Genomic DNA, 20,378 nt, shown 5'->3' on the forward strand with positions numbered 1-20,378 from the left:
TTAAAACTTAAACCGTTAGATACGACTTGAGGCAGCTGGTCTACACCGTGTTTCTTCACACCCCTATTTAGACCTAGATCAGCACGTTTCTTCAACTTTAGTAGGTACACACGCTATCGCGTGAACATTAATGCTACTACTGACGATGTTTAAAAACCAAATAAATCTACTGACTTGGCCATCATATTACAGACGGCACATCTCTATGCATGTATAGCGGTGTGGCAAGATAAATATATAACAAACTATATAGAAAATCTATTAGTCTACTATATATATATATATATATATATATATCATAATATTTACTGATTAACTAGAGATTATATAATACAATAAAATGGCGGTAGATGTACTCAGCCAACACAACTTCGTGCAGTGTTAATTAGCATATCCGTTCATATTTAAGATTTTACATAGCTGAGTGTAGATATTTGTCCTTAAGGTAATCGATATTGATAAGAAAAATAATATTTTGACACAGGCTACTCTTCTTATGCGTTATTTACTACATAATAAAGCGTCCTTCCGGGATGTTTTGCTCTTCTTTATGTCCATCCTCTATCTACTGTAGTAGCTAGTAATTTTATCAGAGACTCTCCTGGTCATATCTGGGTACGTCGTGTGTGTCTACTAACGCGTGTGGGAAATGTGTATGTACTTTAATTTATTTGATACGATCTATTCCGTTACCAGCGCAACCCTTCTTCACGCAACTTTATCTGCAAACTTTATCTGATGTAAATTTTTAATTCAAACTGGAAACTCCTTCAGCCTCGATTGATGTTAACGACAACAGCCTCAGCTTCGGCATTAAAAAAGACCCATGCACAGACTTATGGCCCAGTTGTTGCACGATCGTTTCCATAACAAAAGCGCCAGTCACCCAGATGCGGAGGTACGTTTATCGGTCGGTAACAACAAACCAGCCACTTTGCAGCGACCTCCTATACAGGAAGGCCTTGGTTCGAGCATCGCTTAGTTAAAGGCTGTAGGACCACAATGTCGGTTTGGCGTTAAGCAAGAGTACTTTTGGAACAAAAACGTCCACAGGCGGAATGGCTAGCTACATGCTGCGGCTTACAAACAATCTTACATTGTGATGTTGCCCCGCTCGAGCTTTTAGTTACGTCGTAAAAAAAAGTATCTAGTAAATAAACGGGGAAAGCCTAATAGTACATAGTCAGTAGAAGCAACCTGTATGCAACTGCTTCAATTCTAGATAACTAACGCCGCGTGTGTTCTTTTGCTATATGAATCGACCGATTACTATTCAGATAACTTAAATTTGAATTGAAAACACCTTTAGTTACTCATTCTAAAGTTAACTTTAGCTCGTCATACTGTAATTATCATCATAATAATATTATTAAGGCTAGTGCCACCACGCTCGCGGTACAGAAAGAATTTGAAACCGCGAAAAAAAAGGGTAAAGTTACTGTTTCGAGAGAACCTGTAGTTGTTCAAATGGTAAATAATACTTTTTAACACACACATGTAGTGTTAGTGCAGGTCAAGCTGCCGTTTCGGATGAGCTCAGACTGAGTTGAAAATGTCTATTTTTTTGCGCGCCCCTTAACAATTTTATAGCGTGTAGATGGTTTATCGGTCTACTACACTGTATACGGATACAGCGATGGAGGGCAAACAACTGGTGTTTTTACGCAGATCTGTATTATCTCTCCATATCCACTATATAGGTTCCTACAAGCTGTAATTCGCCCCACAAACGGTAAGTAACGGTAGAAATTGTTTCTTACAGTTTAAAACGCACCACACAGTAATAGTGATAAAATATTGTCAAGTTTTTACCCGACTAATAATTTGGGCCGCAGGTATATACTGAAACTTACATGTGTATAATAACGAACTAGGTAGAATTTGTTCTGTTAATTGTAGTAAATTTTATTGTAATCTATCTTTCAGTTTAACGTGTGCAGGACAAAAAAGCCAAATTTGTTGCGCGAATTTAGGTTCTTTTTTTCTATCTTTTCCGCATTCTCACAGTTAACATTGGCATCTGGCCTCCTGGAACTGGAGATCATATGAAAGTCCGAAGACGTCATTGGCGGGATTCTGACTTATGATACTTGTGGGCATTGAAGTACGATATGTTACAGAGCATTTTCTGCGGCAATTGCTAAGCAATAGAATCGCAGTCTATTTTGCGACTGCCTCGTGCATCGTATTCGTATAGCGTGGAAACGCAGAGCTCAATTTATTCTCGCTAAAACGTCTCATCATAATGTTACCGCTCGCATATAGCAATTTCTTTTTGACGAGCACCGTATGGCCAAATAATATTAAGGTCATTTACTAGACGAGACCATAAACAACAGACGTAGGTATCGAAACTGCAACGCTTCTCCTGTTGTGCACACGTGTGCATACGGCTCAGCCTTCTATCTAGGCCGTGAAACCGTACAAGTCCTTGTTTTAGCTTACTTTAAAACCTTGCCTTTGTGCAAGCAAGTCTGCACCTTTATTTTTTTCGAGGCCGGGGGAATCAATCCATTGGGCTTGATGAAGCTCCCGAAGTCGAAACAGCTGTCCATTTTCCGTAACCCCCGCGACATAATTACCTAAAATAAGAACATCTTATTATTATTATTAGCGCATTTACTATGTTATATATAGGCCAAATAACGGAATCTCGACAATAGCCTCCCGCCCCATTACTAACGCCTCTTCACTGAAACACTTTTTCTGGTAATAGGGACACCACTAAACTACGGACAACCCAGCCAACTCCGAGCCATCGGCCGGATTCTACATTCGACGTTGTAACTGAAAGCTCGACATTTCGATAACCAGCACATTTTAGCAGTCGAATGTTTTATAAATTTTGTTTTTACTTATAACATTTTTTTTAGATGAGAAGCAATTATAGAAAAGCATTTACATCGAACATATATTTTTTGAAGCATTGGAAAGGTCACAGGAGACAGATTCATAATAGTGGCTGAGCCTTTTCTTATATATTGCAACGATTTTACCTGTGTAGATATACTCCTCTCAGTTAATTAAGACCTCGGATCTGTAGATTTTTTAGTTTTTCATTAAGTACCCCTCGATGGCGAAAAGCTTTGGAATTTTGTAAAATATTACATCGAACAACTCATTTATGGAGTATCAATTTTAAGCAAAAAAAGTATAGATACGCATCAAACTCTACTTTCTGTTTGCGCAGGCTTACCGAGCGAAAAAGTCAATTTTTGCCCTCAAAAGTGCACCTATATGGTTCATTTAATATGTTACGCTGGAAGAAATGCATCGACTTCACGTCTCTTCCGTACTCCGCGGCCGTAGTCAGAGACGACTTGATTGTAGATGCTATAAAATAATACGCTTTATCCGTAGGTAGAATAATGGTTTGATGGCAATTGTACCTATTATCTGGTCATAACATCTTGATGCCCAACGATATCCTATAGCCATAACTCAATCGTAGACGGAATAGATGTTCCCTACAGAATTCATCCATGTTATTGCCGTCGTAAGAGAAACAGTACCAGCATCGGTAGTGCAACTTTGAGCGATGAAATCGATCATACGGTTCAACCCGGACCTCGAACTTCTAGCTAGATTCCGTCTTCACTGCCTGATGTTAGCACACATGGCCATCTCCCGCCTATTAAACGCGCAACAAGCCCGCAGCGAACTCGACCTCCAAAACTGTTCCTAGCAACTCGAACAACAGACGTCCTGTTTCCGTCAGTAGACGCAGGAATTATTATTCTGCATTTATTTGCACTCGGCCAATAGTCACGACTTGTAGGCAGAACGTACCAGACAATAGCAGGGAACGACATGGATAAGAAAGCATGTTGAAAGTAAAAGATGCCAAATGTTCCGTTACGATTCATTCATGCTACCTTTATTAAGGTGCCATATACGTAGCCCAATGGGACTTAAAGGTTGAGACTTATTGGCCGATCGTGAGGGACCGTCAAGGGATGAATGTGCAGCACACGTTACGGTACGCGCATTACCCATATGAAGATCGAGGACTAGGGATTGCTCATTGTCAAATATATTTGTGTATATCAGTACGCTATCGACAAACAGGCATTATCTCTAACAGATCATCACATGGCAGCATACATCACTTAAATAGTGATGAAAAAAATAAACAATATGAATTGCTAAGGCTTCGTTGAAATCACTTTGAGATTGAGGCAATCGAACGTTATCTGACAAAATAAGCGGCTCGACACGAATCAGATAAAAATTTTTGCTAATTGACATTTCAATACGGAAGGAGGCACGTCGTTACGGTATCTATAGTTATAAGGACTGTACTAAAAAGCAAATTTAATATGACAACAACTGTTTTTAATTCATTATACCATATGTTATAAAACATAACTCCGAGACGTTCGTGATAAGTCAAACAATTTATGATTTACTAAATTTGTTCAACGCTAGCTATCGCTATGGAGGGACCGAGGAAGCCCGCTGGAGAGAAGGCCATTAAGTACTTTGTTGTTAAAATGGAAGAAAAGTGCAACAACCTAGAAGGATGTAAAGAAGGCATAATACAATCGTGTTGAATGAAAGTCCGATCACGGACGAGGAATAAAAATGTTCGTATTGTAAATAAATGGGATAATTATACCCATAAAATTTTACAATTCGGTTCGGAACATGAGGTTATACGGATGAAAACATACAGGCATACACAATTAAAAAAAAAAACACTTCCACACCAAATTCATGTTGTTTTAATTGCCATAACAGGCTTTCAAGCTTACAATAGTCATATGAGCGCGGAGAACTATTCAGACGGGTGTGGAAACTTTAAATCAGAAGGAACAGCCTACCTATATATATATGGTAGCGACTTCACATATAATGCATAAAAATAACTCGTATTACCCAAAACATGAAGGTCACTGGGTTAGAACAGTGCAATAATTATAGTCAAATAACTACGCTTGTTACGACTATCGTATCGTATCGTTAGTCTCATCAGAAATGAAAGAGATGCCGCAGTCAATCAGTAAATTCATTCTTAATACAAAAATAAGTAGATTTCCTATGTGAGTGTATTACACTGTTCAGTAAAATGAAATCGATGGCCGCAGCTCTTACTTTAAAAGCTCTTCTTAAACGTAACGCAGAGGCGTAAAGAACCATGACATGAGGACTAGAACTATCATTCCATAAATCTGGAAACAGCCTTTTTCTTTATTTGCAATTTAAAAGTGCATCCGTAGGCGAAAAAGTGTATGATTAAAATAAATAAATTAGAATTACTCGTTGACTTGATGTAGCATGCTCGCCTTGTTGCTGTCATATTGCTATCGTTGCCAGGAGTTGACCTACCCGTTTCTGATGCGGTGAGGAGTGTCGCTCTTGTGAGAAAAGCCATTTTTCGAGTAAGTCGTACTACACGCTGATCCTTTTCCAGAAGTGTCACTGAACGGGGGCTCACTGCAAGGATCGACTCCTGCAATTTATCCCGACAGGAGATGCAATCATATTACTCCACTGTTTCGTACGGACACTACTCTAAACTCCAATAGTGGATAAATGGAGTATCGCAACGTTGGGTATCGTTTGTTGTTACACAAGAACATGGACGATCATTAAGCATGTAGCTTAGTGTGAAACTTACATCTGGCCTTATTAGTGTATAACATGTATGGTCCGACGTCCTTATTACTAATAAAAACATAATTCTTACTAACTGTAACTGTATAGAGCACATACTAAAAAGCACAACAAACACAAGATTTGTTGAAACATGTCAGCTCTATACGGAACGCTTAGGCCTACTAGACGCGTTCGCCTAAAGCACATCCCTTTTCTAGAAATAGCTAGATGTATTTTGCCGATTTCCATTACAGGACAAATAATAGCAATCTGGAATGAAGGAGGGAAGCGGAAAAGGCACTACAAGGATTGTGTATAGGCTCCATCGGTTTGACGTTAGAAATTTGCGTCGAGGAACGTGGACGAGTTCGACCAGCTAGGTACACTGATAATACTACGCCTAAAGTCAACTTTAACTAATTTATCTGTAGATACACTGGATATGCACTGCATAGCAATAAATATGTATTATTCATTTGTTAAGTTTATTACTATTAAAACAAAATGTATATGAATATAATGCGATAAAAAGTTGAAGCATTGGAAGCAAATTCTTTTTACGAGTTGGCCCTGAATAAGTCTACAAATTTCTCAGGACGATAAAGACGTACCGATCGATGAAAATTGAAAACATCTACAAAAAGGACTGCCGCTAAAATAACATAGTCTAGTGTTGAGGTGGCCTTATGATGACATTATCGTACAGTTTAAATGTGCAATAGGCGTGTTTATAACGCGCTTGTACGTCACGTCGAAAGACACGTGCACATACGATGAGTCCCCACATATATAGATGCATGTCGTACACGGTACAATGCAACAAAAGTCCCCTTTATCAGTGGGTGTAAATGTTAACAATTACAGTTAATAGACAGAAAAGCTGTAGACGGTCAAGGATCTTACAACTCTGCGGCGGATAAAATAGTAGAAACAGTGAAAACATGCAAGACGGTTTAAAGCGTTCCTATTTATTGGTAAAATTTTGATGATTTTTACTTAGTACATCTTGTACTTAGTACATCGTATATCGATACTAAATTACTCGTTTTTGACTTATTGCACTATGGGTCCTGCCTCATCAACGCATGCAAGATTGATTATTCAGGCCATTCGTCTTTTACGAATGTATATCAGAGAATGCATAACAAGTATTGTAACTATTTTAAATAAAAATATCAAGTATTATACAGCTGGATGCGCCGACTCGTTACCTATACAAATTATAGCCACTTGCTACACGGCCCCTTTGATTGCAACGAGCTTGAAACTATATTTTTAATTTGCGACTCCAAGAAAATCTCGGCGAGAAGATCATTGTCAATGGCCAGCCTTGCGGATATAGGCTCTACTGTAAATATTTATCAGAATCTATATCTTGACATCTTTTTCTTTTCAAACTGAAGACCATCGTTTGTATGAATGATTGAGTTATATAGGGGAATATGCGGTACCCAGTGCCGGAGCCATGTCCACAGCAATTTAAATTTGCATCGCTATCAGACGAGAGCTCAATAAAGCGTGCAATAATTACAGAGGATTGTATTATAAAATGCATGTACTATTCTGCTGTCACAAACAAATCCCGTGAAGTTTGAAATTGAATAGCCTTCTATATGTTGCTAGAAGACGACATTTAGCCGATAATTATTTTTATAATGATTTGTAAGTGAAAAGAGGTAGTTTACTCCAAAAGAAACGATTTCAGAACGGCAGACATCCTTTAATCTCAGAATTCAATACTCAGTGCTCAAGTTTTTGCCCGTCAACAGCCATAACGCCGTGGAGGTTCAAATAAGACAAAAAAACAAACAAGACCAGGAGGCCTTAAACACAGTACATGAATAATGTAACCGCACGAAAACGGAGATTTGAGTGTTGAAAATAAGCGAAAAAAATAGCCGGATGTCGGGACATAAGGGACAGGAACACGCCACCGTAACTGAAGAGGCTTTTCTCGAAGACAAAGCTTGAGAACTAAGGGCTCTGCTGGTCACAGCCGGCATTTCACATGTAACGTGTCATAACTCAAATATTGAAGGTCCGCATACCAAGTATACGCTTGCCGCAGGTAAAGGATCGTTTAATCTCGACTAGTAGCCGGAGAGAGACCAACCGAAAGAATGGCCTTGCCCTGGGAGAAATCGTGTTCGGTGACAGTGTCGAATGGTGCGATGAATAATAGGAGCACCGACTACAACCTACTCCCTGAAAATAAAGCAACAAATGCCTATCCTGAGTTCCTCAAGAGACTTATAGCCCGTTAGCATGGCAATCGTAAGCACGCGGTCTGACCGGGATGATAACGCGGATTTCATCGACGCGACTTAATTATTCCCTCAATGGAGCAAAACAGTATCTATCATCCGCTTCAACCAGCTTACTTTTCTGTGTCTTTACAGGGCTTTCCATGTTTTATGGGACTACTGGTCAGCAAGCATATCCTACTATCGATTTAGCTCTAGAAGCCATAGATAAAGAAATTACATAGGAACACGAATAGTAGGGCAGCCACCAAAGCGCTGGTGCAGGACTGTAAGGATACAAAAGAGTACCTCTAACACATGGAGGAAGCTCATCATTCTAGCACGTCTAGTTCAAAAGGTACTCAATTTCAAAGTCCGCCAAGCTCGCTTGTAACGACCTAATAATATATATTCTATAAAATTGATGTTGAAAGACAAGTCGAAGGTGTTTTATCTGAAATGAATTATGTCACGGAGCTCAGAAAAGCATTGTCTAGGCCTTTGCAGTGGTAGTCTCTACAGTCCTAAACAGTTTTGACCCTTGCCTATTCATTTATTTTATTATATACTGTATGTATTAGTTAACAATCTCAATAGATATCCGTGTGGCACTTTCAAAGAGTCGAGGTAAAATCGCGTAAATGAGCCTGTCAAGAACTTGATTAATCACAAACATAATTACATCTCCGCTATGAATTGCTAAGTAACCCGAACTCGAAATTAACATGGAAAGCTAATTATAAGAATGTCTGTACATCTACATTTATAGCAATGTATGAATTTAGAATTTTACAAGCAGAGTGTTCAATTCAATGTCTTTACGAGTTTTACTAAAAATAAAACAATCTATATACATAAGATATTCGTGAAATACAAATGCTAATGGGGGCGTATTATAGACCATGCAAATATAGGCGTAGCGTTTAAGTGGATCGGATCCCTAGATAACACCGGCCGTAAATACATTTCATGTACATAATAACAACATGTATCGTACATGTTCATAATGAAATCTGCACATTAAAGATTTCGCAGTACATATTTGAGTACTAATAGAAAAGTTAGTTTTTATACGTGCAGTTTATCACTAGTTTCGATATCACTTTAATACTAGTGTCAAGTAATGAATTCACAAACGATTAAAGATTACGCATCGTCTTTAGTTCAGAGTTTACGATTTCTTCAGGTTTCAAATTTTAATTATTAAGTACCAGGATTTGCGTTTCGTTTTGTGTAGAGCCGGGTAAGACTGGCCGATTCTCCTACACAAAATAACAGCTTAATATCGAAAAATAACATTATCATGTTTAGCATTAAGCCTATATCTAACAGCCTCCTCTGTTGTTTTGGCTTCTGCATCTTAGGCATAAATACGGTACGCGGCTTCAAATATAAACGTCTGTCTCTCGGACCCCGAGAGATTTAACGAGCTCAAAAAGCAAAGTATGAAAGTTATGAAGGAGTGACGTCGGGTTCCTTATTTGAACTTGCGTAGGGTACTCTTATTCTAGCCCTCAACTTAAGCGAGCCATTGTGCCAGTTCACCGCCGTTCAACTCAGTGGATTCTAGCCGACAACTTAGGCCAAGTTTGCCAATTGCTTTCAACCGTTACGTCCATCTGAAAACCGTTACGTTTTCATTAGGGCAGTTGGTATGGGTGATTATACAACTGGAGCCCTAGGAATGATATCAAATCAACATCAGCTTTTATCAGTTTAATCTCAGGAAAACGTTTTAAATTCAAACAGCAAAGAATGAATTAGTATAATAAGGTTCATTTTTTTCTGGATACGGCAGCTGCCGTAAACGTATCAGGCTATTAACAGTTAATATCACTGAAGAAGAATTTTGAAAGTCAATTGGTGTAAAATTTAATCGTAATAAGTTATCAGTTTTTGCCTAATTGTTCTGTTTTTCTCTCGATCCATCTGGGCTGGTTAGCAAAATGCAAACCAAGAACTGAATTACTAGAAATTAGCTTATATACATATATCAGCATTGTACGCTACCCAGATATGATACCATGTAACACTTCACGAGAAATATTACGAATTTGTGATCAAAATGCGACACAGAGTATTAATGATTCACATTAAACAATAACGCAATGATCAAAACAACGTTTAGAGCTCTACGGACTTCGACATTTGAAGGACATATCGCCTAACCCGCTAGTGCGTCTTAAGCCCCATGGTATTCCTTGCCACTAAATCTGTCGTGCCTTTGTGCACTTATCTTAAAAGCAGCTTTTCCATACAGATGTTACTATGATGTTCAAACTTTACTACCCACTGCTTTATTAGTTGTGTCAAATCTTGTAATTATATGCAAGTGGCTTTCATGACAATACCAACCTCGCCTCCCTGTGGGACAATCTTCGTTTCCGAATCTGGGGGTAATCTCCCACGAGACACCAACTCAACCTTCATTTTGTACGAATAAAGCGCAAGTAATACCAAGTTTATACTAAGAACACTCAACACAGCACTGTAATTAGCCACTTAACCGTGATGTTTCACCGTCCTGCAGTAACAAGACACTGGAAGCCTTCAGCTTTGCATGGCCCTGCTTATCAGTTGCCAATCGCTATTCATCAACAGAGTCCATCTCTCCCCTATACAGTCTTCACTCGACAGAACTACCAAAATGCACAACTCATCCGATAAGCGGCTAGCACGCCAGAGTGCATTGTTATAGTCGAGTTACTATGGTAACAAAAGCATACGAGAATATGTATTTTGAGCTCGGGCTAGATGCTCGGTAACAAGAAAGAAGACCGTTAAGCAATTATCATTCGACTACACTCAATTACATAGTTATATGAAGTGTTACAAGTAGAATAATTCACTAGTTTGGTTTGCATTTGTGTTTGGCTGTAAGCTCCCACTCATTCTCAGAAGCACAATGTCGTCGGTCAAAATTTATTCATTAGTGCTTCGTGGTGTATGTATATTGATCTTGAAAAATGTGTTCTACATAATCTAAATATAGATGGGAATAGGCTATAATATATACTTAGATTGGCGTACTGTTTTAGGCCTCTCGTAAACGGGAATGAGCATTCTATTAACATTAGGTTACTATTATCTGCCAGCCGTAGCATATTTGCTGTTACCACTCGAGTGGAAGTGTAATAAAGACGAATCCTTTTCATAAAATTTAACGGTTTAGTCGTGTGCCTCCAATATCAGTTTGGCAAATTACTATGATTCGTTCGATGACAGGTGTTGGAAATTTGACGAAGTCCATTTCGAAGAGTGAAAGTAGATCTATCGTGTACCATGTACATACGTTGATCTACGTACTCAACATGGTGAGGCAAACGGAAAGACCTGATCCACTCATTTAATTGCACGTATACATTTATATAGATTGTTTTTGCCAGTATTTCAACATTTAGAAAACATACTCTCATGCTTACGAAAAAGCAGCACCACCCAAATCAGTAAGCCAAAGTGGCCTGCTGAAGCCCCCGCCGTATCTTTCGATTTGCATTGTAAATATATAATTGGGTTCTATTTGTAAAACTTTACGATACCGAGTGAATACAAGCACATTTACACTCATGGCGGTATTTGTCTTTACATTTGATGAGTAAATAACAACAAGCCTTCCGAATGTGGCAAAAAAACTGCTACTGATAAAAACACACAGAGCACAAGCAAATGATTGAAATTTAACGAAGTTCTAAAAAGATACCGTTATCGAAACAGGCACACACTTTTATGTGGGATATACACGCTTTTATTTTGGTACAATTAATAATTACTCTTACAGGCGTCAATAATAATTAACTCAGGTCTCTACTGCACGGAAAGTCTTTGTGCGATATGTGATTTCCGCAAGCTACCTAAAATTATACATCATACAAACTGATTTGTTTGCTTATATTTCCATTTATTTATTTACTTGTCAAACGATGAGCCCCCAGCAAGCGTGGCCACTGGCCAGTATTGCTTATGTAGGTAGTTCCATCGGATGACCAAACGCTGGGATGCGGAGCACGACTGTTACATTTCCATAAATCACAACTTAGACTTGATCGCCAATGACAGTTAAACCTCTGCTCACAAAGGACGTCCCTGGAATTGCTGGTTAAAGTTTAACAAAAAACGCATTTAGTGTACGCTGATTGGGAGGCACAGCGTTCTTGGATTGTTTGGTTTTAGAAGCTTTTTTCGGTCTTTTTTCAGGATTTACTTTTAGGAGCTGATTTTCCGGATCGTTAGCCGAAACCAATTTCAGTTTCTTTTTGAGTCCCGCACTCGCTGTGACCTCTTTTCGTTTCACAGATCGCTTAAGGACAGGTGTCGAAATGTTTGCTTTGCGAATGGTCAAATATTCCGTTTTGGCCACAGTCCTAGTAATGAAATTACATGGCTCCATTGACCCAGCCCCAGATTCAGCTTGATTTGAAGTGTCTGTGACGGCATCGAGGTCATCGGTGAATCGTTTCATCGGTTCCGGTTCGTAGCGAACACTAAACGACATGACCGGATTTGGTCGTACTACAGGTAGAGGTGCTCGTTTGGCTAGTGACACAAGTCCGTCCTCCTTAACTTCCTCCGGCGACTTGAACAGCCTGAATAGGGTCTGCGAACCTACCGGCGTTTTGCTTGGAGTGGCTGCAGAAAACGGACTACAAAGGACTTTAGCAGCTTTCTGGTGATACCCAAGGCCTGACAACTGGTCAGCTAACGTTCGCACCATTTGGATTGCCTCTCGGCCAACAATGCCCGGAGCAACGTTCAAATCAGTTTGATCACATTTGTTGACACGCTCAATCAGTACGTGCACGATTTCTCTAGCTTTGTCTACCATCGAACTTTTGAAAGCTTTCTGCTGAATAGATTTGGAAAGGCGCGTAAGTACACAGTTGACGATTTTATTTAGAGCTACAGCAGCTGGGTATTCTTCAATAAAGGTCTGCAGCCTGTCCATAATATCAATGAATTCGGTCATTTCCTTCAAGTAGGCCTTGACAGGACAATCAACTACCGGGGCATAACCACGCCCACCTAACCGCTTCTTCATAACATAGGATTGCACAAACTGGTAAATAGGCGACTTTACTTCAGAAGAAGACCGTTTTATTATAGTAAATGCGGTGTGTCCAAGATTGACTAGAGGACAGGCAAGAGCGCAAGATATAGACACCTCATCGCGACTGTTGACTAGAAGGTTTAAAAATGATTTAAGGATAGCTAGCGCGTACGATAAGGATTGCGAGTGCTTTTGTACTGGAACGTCCTTGGGTGTAAGGATATCGACGTTTTCGAAGAAAATCTGATTTTCCAAAATTTCGCTACAGTCGCCATCGACGGGAAGTTCGACCTGCAATTGTTTCAGTATTTTGTTTTTAGCAAGGAAGTTGACGACGGACTTGTGCCAGTCGGTGCGTAGAGTACCCTCGATGATAAACGACATATTGAGGCTTGCGTCCACAACGGTTCGATTTTTCTCTAGCAAACGAAGTAGGCCGAACTGATCTATAACATTGCACTCCTTTAAGAAAGCTCTGAAAAGTTTCAATGAATACTTGTATTACGTCAATGTGGAGTATTTCATGATTATGTTTATATCATATAGCAACAGTAATGGTTCCTCGTTCCGAATAAATACAATATGGTGACTTGCCATTATCTTTTTTAGGTCTATATATATATATGCATATAGCGCTGGAAAGGTTTCGGTATTTCATGTAAAACTATTCCTTTAGATACACACACTCTTCGTACAATAATTTCTAAGAAGGCAAACACTTTAGGACGCTGTAGAAAGGTGCTTGTATGAGCGCCTGTCCAATAAATAGCTTGAACTTCGCCGGACGAAGATTACGTCCCGCCAGCTGTATGCGCCAAGAGTAACGCTCTTGAATGATTACGTTGTGGAAAATAAGAGTATATAAGTGATTTTCTTAAGTTGCTCCGAAACAAAGCGCCCAATTGTCAATTGAGCATGAATCTGCGCCTTGCCATGACAAAAATGTTTTGCGCCGCTCTCAAACTCCAAATTGTACTATTATAGCTGAAATCGAATTATATCGGTTCCACCAACGACAAGTAAATACAACTGAATCTAATTCATAGTTTAACTAAGTGATGATGCTCAGTAAGCGGCCGGACAATAATCGACTAACAATTCTATTGAAGATCTCAATGTGAAACATGTTCAAGGTAGGTAGGTTTGCGAATATGTCCATCAACGTATGTACCGCTGTGATCCTCATTTGACACACAGTGTACAAATTAATAGAAAAAAAAGGACACAGTAACTAAGTCGTTGTTCCGGAAAAACCTGAAAAATTTTACTGCATATTATTATCGTCTACCCGGAGGGTGTCCTTAAATGTGTAACTACAATATAAATACGAAGACACCGTACGCATCGCCTAAGCCTATCTGCTTACAACTTTGAAACGATTTAATTAAAATGATTAATCTACTGTACACACTTGTAACCTATGGTCTTTGGATTATCTTCGCCGAGAAAGTAGTTGACCTGAGCGGAAATAACATCCGACGTCGAAACCGAAAAATTTCCATGTTCCTCCTGATTTAAACGGGCGCAGACAACCTTCAAACTCTCAAAGAATTCCTGATGAGATAAGAGAGTGGTCTGCCAAGACGGAAGCAGGTTATGGTTTCTTGCCAATCCTATCAGAAACTCGACTATCGTTGGCTGAGTGGCATCTTCAAGACATTCCGTTCGAAGAACCTTTGCTGATGATGGTAGAAAACGGCGAACGCTATCAGCATGAGCCGCGCCGAAATTCTCGAACAATATCACTTCCATCCTAATAAAAAATGCATCTAGTTACACTAACTAGAAAAAGATCTTAGCTTGCAATCACTGTTATGAACGAATTCAAATACATCAATTTGTTTGAGCTTGTTTGCTGTTGCTCTGTTATAGAGCTAATGATTAACGCGAAACCGTTAACGTAACGAGAGTACAATGCATCTAATAACCGTTAGGATATACTGAGTTGGCGCCGTAAGCCGGTTTGGTCCTTGCTTCCGAAACGCCAGCTAGCGCCCAAGTGAGTATTTACGTTTGTTGAATCCTTATATTGAAAAAACATATGTTTTATAGTAAAGTGCAGCGCAAGCGTTCGTGGGATAGCTCTATACTTTTAAGCTACAACGTTCTTAAGACCCGAACCATTCATTTTGTCTCTGCTGATGATATCGCTCCGCCCAATCAGATGTTTACAACCCTGCTTGCTCTACGTCAGTTCATTCGAATTTCCAATGCCAAAGGTGAATGTGTGATAGCGCTTATTTTAGTAAATAGAAATTGATTTGTTTTCCTTCTGAAAGCAAGATACATTTTATAAACATTACCGCAGAACTTTTCATGTAAACATGACTTGGCAGAAGCCGCGATTTTCTTCTGAACTTCCTCGTAAGTCGCCTTCAAAACATGATTGTACTGAACAACAAAAAAAAGCCAAAATATTTTTCCTGTTCAAAGGGAACAACATTTCACCATGATGATTCTTTTTTTGAACTTTTGTGAATTGTAGTCCATTAATACCTATCTAGATATTTCATTTGCACTCTTTATTTTGTCGACACTAACCGTAGACAATCCGTAAGTAAACATAAGAGCGTGCCGAAGTCATCAATGTTTGCTTTTTGACAACTGTAGTGTGTAACCAGCTATATACACTGCTGATGTATATAGCTGGTTACATATTACAGGACCTTAACAAAAAAGACACATACTTCCAAACAATTTTAACAAACTCAGTGGATAATAACATTTAGCTGTCATGCTTTTCAGCCCTTGTGGACATGCAGTGGTTATCAGCAGAGGAGGCTGGTCTCGATGATGGTGAGCTGGCGGCGGAGGAACGGCGTCATGTTGCTTTTCTCGATAAAATCGTTCATGCCAACCAAGAGTTTATTCCCATAGGTAGAATTCTTCGAAAGGCTTTATTGTTATGATAATTCAAACATTATCACCAGTTTCCTTCATATTGCAGGCATTACAGCTCTATACTGATTATACTTCGACATGCATAGAGTATTATATTAATAGTTTTCGTTTTAGAGCCATTCTAAGTGATTCAGCAGTAGTACAAGGAAAAGCAGTCTCGCATAATGATTTTGGATTTGATCCTGCATATATCACATACGCAGCTGGGAAAAATGCGAACATTAACGAAAAGCCCAAATTTAGATGCTACTCTATTATAAGTTTAATGCAACAAGTAATATCTTTAATGCAATATTTTTTTGCAAATTACTTTATTATCACACACACATTGGCATTTAACAAAGGCCCGTGTGATTTAATGTCATCTATCTTTGAGACAACGAAATCGTTGTAATTTACCAACCTTCGAAAAACATCACGAGTAAGAGGTTAAAGTCCTTTAGTATTGCGATTGTGTTATTCTTTAGAGATTCACAAACAAACAGTTGAAACAATGCAAAAGTAAGATAGGTTTCTTTCATCGTGTGATGGTTGCTGTACGTGGCGGGTTTTTTTATAAGTACTTATAAGACTACACCTCTATACAAGAACGTGTACCTGTTAATTCGTTCTGGTTTTTTTCACTCATTCTTTTCTATGCTGATCTTCTTAATTCAGGTAAAACTTGTCAGGAAGTAGAATTCGAGGACGAGGAGGAAGAAGAGGACGACGAAGAGGACGAAGAAGGAGAGGAGGATGATAGCAACGAAGAGGAAGAAGAAGTTGAGGGTGAGGGTGAGGTCGAGATGGTTGAAGGCGATGCCGAAGTCGAAGGTGAGCCCGAGGCCGACGGCGAGCCTGATGGTCGGCCAGCCACTCCGGGAGTAGACTACAATCTCACCAATTTTCCCTAATATACTACTTAGTGCAGTTAATTGAAAAAAAGGATTATGAATCAGGCATATGGACAAAAATGATCTTGAATAGTCTTTATAGCCAATAGATAACAGAATATGGTGTGCTACTGTTTAGCAGCACAGACTCTAGCCGCGTCCTTTGCGATATAATGTCAGAAAGCGGTGTCAACTGCTGAAAAAAGCAAAACATAAGCGGAAGTACGTAGATTTTCATAGAGAGATATACACAAGCAGAACTGTTTGTTTAAATAGAACAAGCTGTCTTTGTGCTAGCGTTATTATGTAATATGTGGCTTGTTTCCATTGAAATTACGTGAGATCGGAGTAAACGACATGTAAATATCTTGTAAATGTCTTGTAAAAAAGAATAAGAAGGTGGCAGCGTTCTTGCTGAGTTTAAGATTAGAGATATTTGCACCACGCGCTCAAAACCGTAGGAGCTAGAGGCAGGCGAGGGCAACACAGTGCTTGAATATTGTCTCTACTATTGTCTAATTCATATATAGGTTCGCGAGATATCATGTACAAGAGGTTGCTTTTTACCTCTCTCCCAAATTTCGTTTATTTGAAACCGTTTAACTTTGGCTAAGTAATGAGTTAATCCGTAATCTGTACCTATCAACATTCCGGCATCCCTGCAAGGATGCAAGGTTAGCAGGATTTGATCATGGAATTTGTTTTAAGGCTTTTAGTTTTATTTAACAATGTACAGAAAGCAAAAATTGTTGCTGTCCGTGTATTCTTACATAATTTTTCTAGGTGACTCTTCTTGAGACCCTGCAACAGGTTCTTTATATATATATATGTATGTATGTACACATGTTAATAAAGCCATAAATTATGAGTCTAAAACGACTCAGTTGTTCTCTCTTTTGTTATTACTAGGATCTTAATTGACTAGTTTTACTGAGCTGATATTTAAAACTCGGACGTACTGGCTTTGTGAAATTACAATGTTAGTTTTTGTCGTGAAGTGAGACTGAAAGGCCTGCCATATGCATGCAAACAAGGGGTAAAACAGCCGGGAACACGTTCTTAAGCAAAACAGATTTTAAACAGAAATTTCTAAAATCATTCCGGAAAAATAAATTTTAAATATATGGAAAATATTTTGCTTTAGGTTTTCCCCAGCTACCTGTTAGAGACTGCATTAGACAATAAGCGAATTAAAGTTATCGCATGAGGATTCATTCGGATATCAAACTGCACAAGTCTAATTAGGGGCAAGATGGGAAGTTTTTCAAGCTGTTAGCCTTGACGACTAAACCTGTTGACCCATAGAATCCTTCAGTTGCTAGTTCTTGATTGAATACTTGCTTTTTAGTAGGCCTAAGCGTCTGATGGAATGTCTGACGGCGATACCGAACCTAAAACTCAAAACATAAAGAGGCCTAAACGTATCAGGCATATCGCATCTGAAAAGTATAGACTATATTCTTTGTTCTAGGGAACAGCATAATATATATGATTGGTATGCATTTATTATTTACCTGTGGATAAAAAGCTTCTCAAGAAGTAGCTATAAAAAGGATAACCTGACATATAGCATCGACTGAAGCTGCTAGTTTGTTTTGTCGATACGTCGAAAACATCGTTGTGTTCTAAGTGCTAAAAGAAATAATCAGTATCATCGTGTATTACATATGAAGTTGCATACGGGTTTTCTCTTAATGTTTACAACTAATCATTGTCAATAGTAATGGTTTCTCCCTTCTGAAGCTGCAGTTAAGCTTAGCTGTCGTTGCGCAGAGCGTGCTTCACTACCAGGCTCATTTTACAAATGTGCCTTAACTTCCCTTAATAATTGTCTGAACATAATATTACCCACAGACTTGGTACTTCGAATTTTAATCCAAAAGTAGGCTTGTAAAGATCGTGTAGGCTATTTGAAAGCTTCATAACTTAAGTAACCGAATTAAAAAATATGAGCATACATGCCAAGGTGAATTCGTCCGCAGTGATTACTATACATGTTTAACTAGAAAAACATATTTTAATATAGTAATTTTAATATAAGAAGTTTAGATTAACATTGGCCATGAATGATGTACTGCCTAGAATATATGTTATCGATTATAATATGTATTCCAGACCGTAGGTTACACCTCTTTGTAACGTAATATAAATCCGGTGAGTATCTAGTGGGTAACGTAATCATCTACAAATGTTAGGAATACGTTGTGGTCTAGGTTCGAACCCGAGCATGTGCACATTTCGTTTTGTACTGGGAATCAGCCAGCGAATGTCTAGTGGCAAAACCAAACGTAAAACTCAAAACATAGAGGGACGTGTCGCGAGCTGATGATCCAGTCTAAGCTGATTTGATTGGTAAAGGTACAGGCAGTCTCCTTTTGAGGGTTTAATAATTATTACGTCGAGTATTTCATATAAGAAAACTCCGATTAAAAGTATAGCTGAAGGTTATTTTTGCCGAAGCACACGCTACTCACAGTATAACATGCGATCTTCCGAACTAACTTAAAATCGGCCGCAATATCAGAGATATTAATCTAGTAGTTTTTGCACTATGTTACTTAGTGTAAAATGCGATAGAAGAGGCTTTAGGCTTCAAACGTACATAATTTTCTATTAGTTGCATGGTAACTTCTGTATTCTGTACAAAAGTCTATAAAGTCTCGAAAGGCGATTTTGGAATTATGTTGAGATTAAAACCATTTTTCTGCTTAGAAGATGTTAGAATTTTGAAACAGAAGGTAATCGATTGGAACGATTTCTGATGAGTGTAATAATTCACAGGAAGCCTCCAATTTCCACCTCCAATACCGTCGTTCTTGTGATATGAAGCTGACTGTTATTGTGCAAAAATAGCGGTTAACCTCTATCTACTGTTTAATAATTTATTCATCATCTTATCCAATTAGTTACGGTACACTTTAGACGCAGTCGACAAACCAGGACTCATGAATCTGCAATAAGCGAAAACCCGCGTTAGACCACCAGATACATACCGTAATATATTGCAGCTGTACATTTGCTTTGACTTAATGTCCAAGTGGTTCAGCACGACCCGCTGATGTAGTAGATTGCGATCGCCGTAAAAGACTAATTTGCATCAGAAGTAACAACTTGCTGAAAGTTTGGAACTACTGTGATATGAGGACAAGGTAGGTATCTTTCCACCCTTATTTTTAATTTCCGCTCAAATCTGATATTTGTTTAGTTCTTTCTTTACGATACTTATTTGACCGACGTAAATAAAGGAAATACTTCTGTTTACACCATATTTGAATGGTAACACCTGGTCATATTTAGGTGAATCAATTTCCGCCATAGCTCTCTACACTTCATTATTTTTTTTCGCAGGTGCTATTTCACTTATTCAACTCATTTTGAAATTCAAAATCTATTCTCCGGAATCTTTTAAACCAACAGCTAATGGTGGTGCTTGCTAGAGTTAATGTTGGTACCGTTAGCTGTTGGTTTCTCCAGTTAGCTACTAGGTTTCTCCCGTAATAGTGCAATAACTAATGTGTTTGCATAACAAACGTAAAAACATTCTTTGTTTGAATCCGCTTCTAGACACAGTTCGTCTTGTGCTGCGACCACCCATCTGAAGTAATGTTTAACGGCATATGAGATATAGAACACGCAAAATATAGTACTCGATCCAACATCGAATATGATGTTTACCGCATTCATTCCAAGAAGGTAATTATATTGGTCCAGCGCAATTTT

The 20,378-nt window shown here is 38.7% G+C and overlaps 3 protein-coding genes across 4 annotated transcripts; 1 reads left to right on the plus strand and 2 right to left on the minus strand.

Moving 5' to 3' along the window:
- Positions 1–1,646: 1,646 nt before the first annotated feature.
- On the minus strand, positions 1,647–10,422 carry LOC111270387 (uncharacterized). The gene is made up of 3 exons (XM_022850592.2): positions 10,197–10,422; positions 5,329–5,452; positions 1,647–2,582 (listed from the first exon to the last, which is right to left on the minus strand). Exons 1-3 carry the CDS (start codon positions 10,269–10,271, stop codon positions 2,437–2,439), a joined length of 345 nt encoding a protein of 114 aa, XP_022706327.2. The 5' UTR covers positions 10,272–10,422; the 3' UTR covers positions 1,647–2,436.
- A 1,141-nt stretch (positions 10,423–11,563) lies between these two features.
- On the minus strand, positions 11,564–14,818 carry LOC111270378 (PCNA-interacting partner). The gene is made up of 2 exons (XM_022850564.2): positions 14,297–14,818; positions 11,564–13,360 (listed from the first exon to the last, which is right to left on the minus strand). Exons 1-2 carry the CDS (start codon positions 14,635–14,637, stop codon positions 11,938–11,940), a joined length of 1,764 nt encoding a protein of 587 aa, XP_022706299.1. The 5' UTR covers positions 14,638–14,818; the 3' UTR covers positions 11,564–11,937.
- A 249-nt stretch (positions 14,819–15,067) lies between these two features.
- On the plus strand, positions 15,068–17,537 carry LOC111270363 (uncharacterized). 2 transcript variants are annotated; one of them, XM_022850541.2, is made up of 3 exons: positions 15,068–15,249; positions 15,631–15,681; positions 16,444–17,537. In XM_022850541.2, the coding sequence occupies exons 1-3, from the start codon at positions 15,210–15,212 to the stop codon at positions 16,677–16,679; spliced, it is 327 nt and encodes a 108-aa protein (XP_022706276.1). In that variant the 5' UTR covers positions 15,068–15,209; the 3' UTR covers positions 16,680–17,537. The 2 variants fall into 2 exon arrangements, with proteins under 2 accessions (XP_022706276.1, XP_022706274.1); XM_022850539.2 differs by having other exon boundaries at positions 15,070–15,249; positions 15,631–15,762.
- The last annotated feature ends 2,841 nt before the right edge of the window (positions 17,538–20,378 follow it).

Source organism: Varroa jacobsoni, unplaced genomic scaffold (assembly GCF_002532875.2).
Source record: "Varroa jacobsoni isolate VJ856 unplaced genomic scaffold, vjacob_1.0 scaffold_1468, whole genome shotgun sequence".
Taxonomy (NCBI): domain Eukaryota; kingdom Metazoa; phylum Arthropoda; class Arachnida; order Mesostigmata; family Varroidae; genus Varroa; species Varroa jacobsoni.

What these genes read in the sequence shown, in the direction of transcription:
- LOC111270387 (XM_022850592.2), bottom strand. Translation starts at nt 10,271, where the DNA reads ATGAAGGTTGAGTTGGTGTCTCGTGGGAGATTACCCCCAGATTCGGAA. An exon ending in TTGTCCCACAGGGAGGCGAG is followed by an intron (nt 5,453 to 10,196) that starts GTTGGTATTGTC and finishes GATAAATTGCAG; the next exon opens with GAGTCGATCCTTGCAGTGAG. An exon ending in CCTCACCGCATCAGAAACGG is followed by an intron (nt 2,583 to 5,328) that starts GTAGGTCAACTC and finishes TTCTTATTTTAG; the next exon opens with GTAATTATGTCGCGGGGGTT.
- LOC111270378 (XM_022850564.2), bottom strand. Translation starts at nt 14,637, where the DNA reads ATGGAAGTGATATTGTTCGAGAATTTCGGCGCGGCTCATGCTGATAGC. An exon ending in CCAAAGACCATAGGTTACAA is followed by an intron (nt 13,361 to 14,296) that starts GTGTGTACAGTA and finishes GAAACTTTTCAG; the next exon opens with AGCTTTCTTAAAGGAGTGCA.
- LOC111270363 (XM_022850539.2), top strand. Translation starts at nt 15,210, where the DNA reads ATGACTTGGCAGAAGCCGCGATTTTCTTCTGAACTTCCTC. An exon ending in ATTTTCTTCTGAACTTCCTC is followed by an intron (nt 15,250 to 15,630) that starts GTAAGTCGCCTT and finishes CATGCTTTTCAG; the next exon opens with CCCTTGTGGACATGCAGTGG. An exon ending in CCAAGAGTTTATTCCCATAG is followed by an intron (nt 15,763 to 16,443) that starts GTAGAATTCTTC and finishes TTCTTAATTCAG; the next exon opens with GTAAAACTTGTCAGGAAGTA.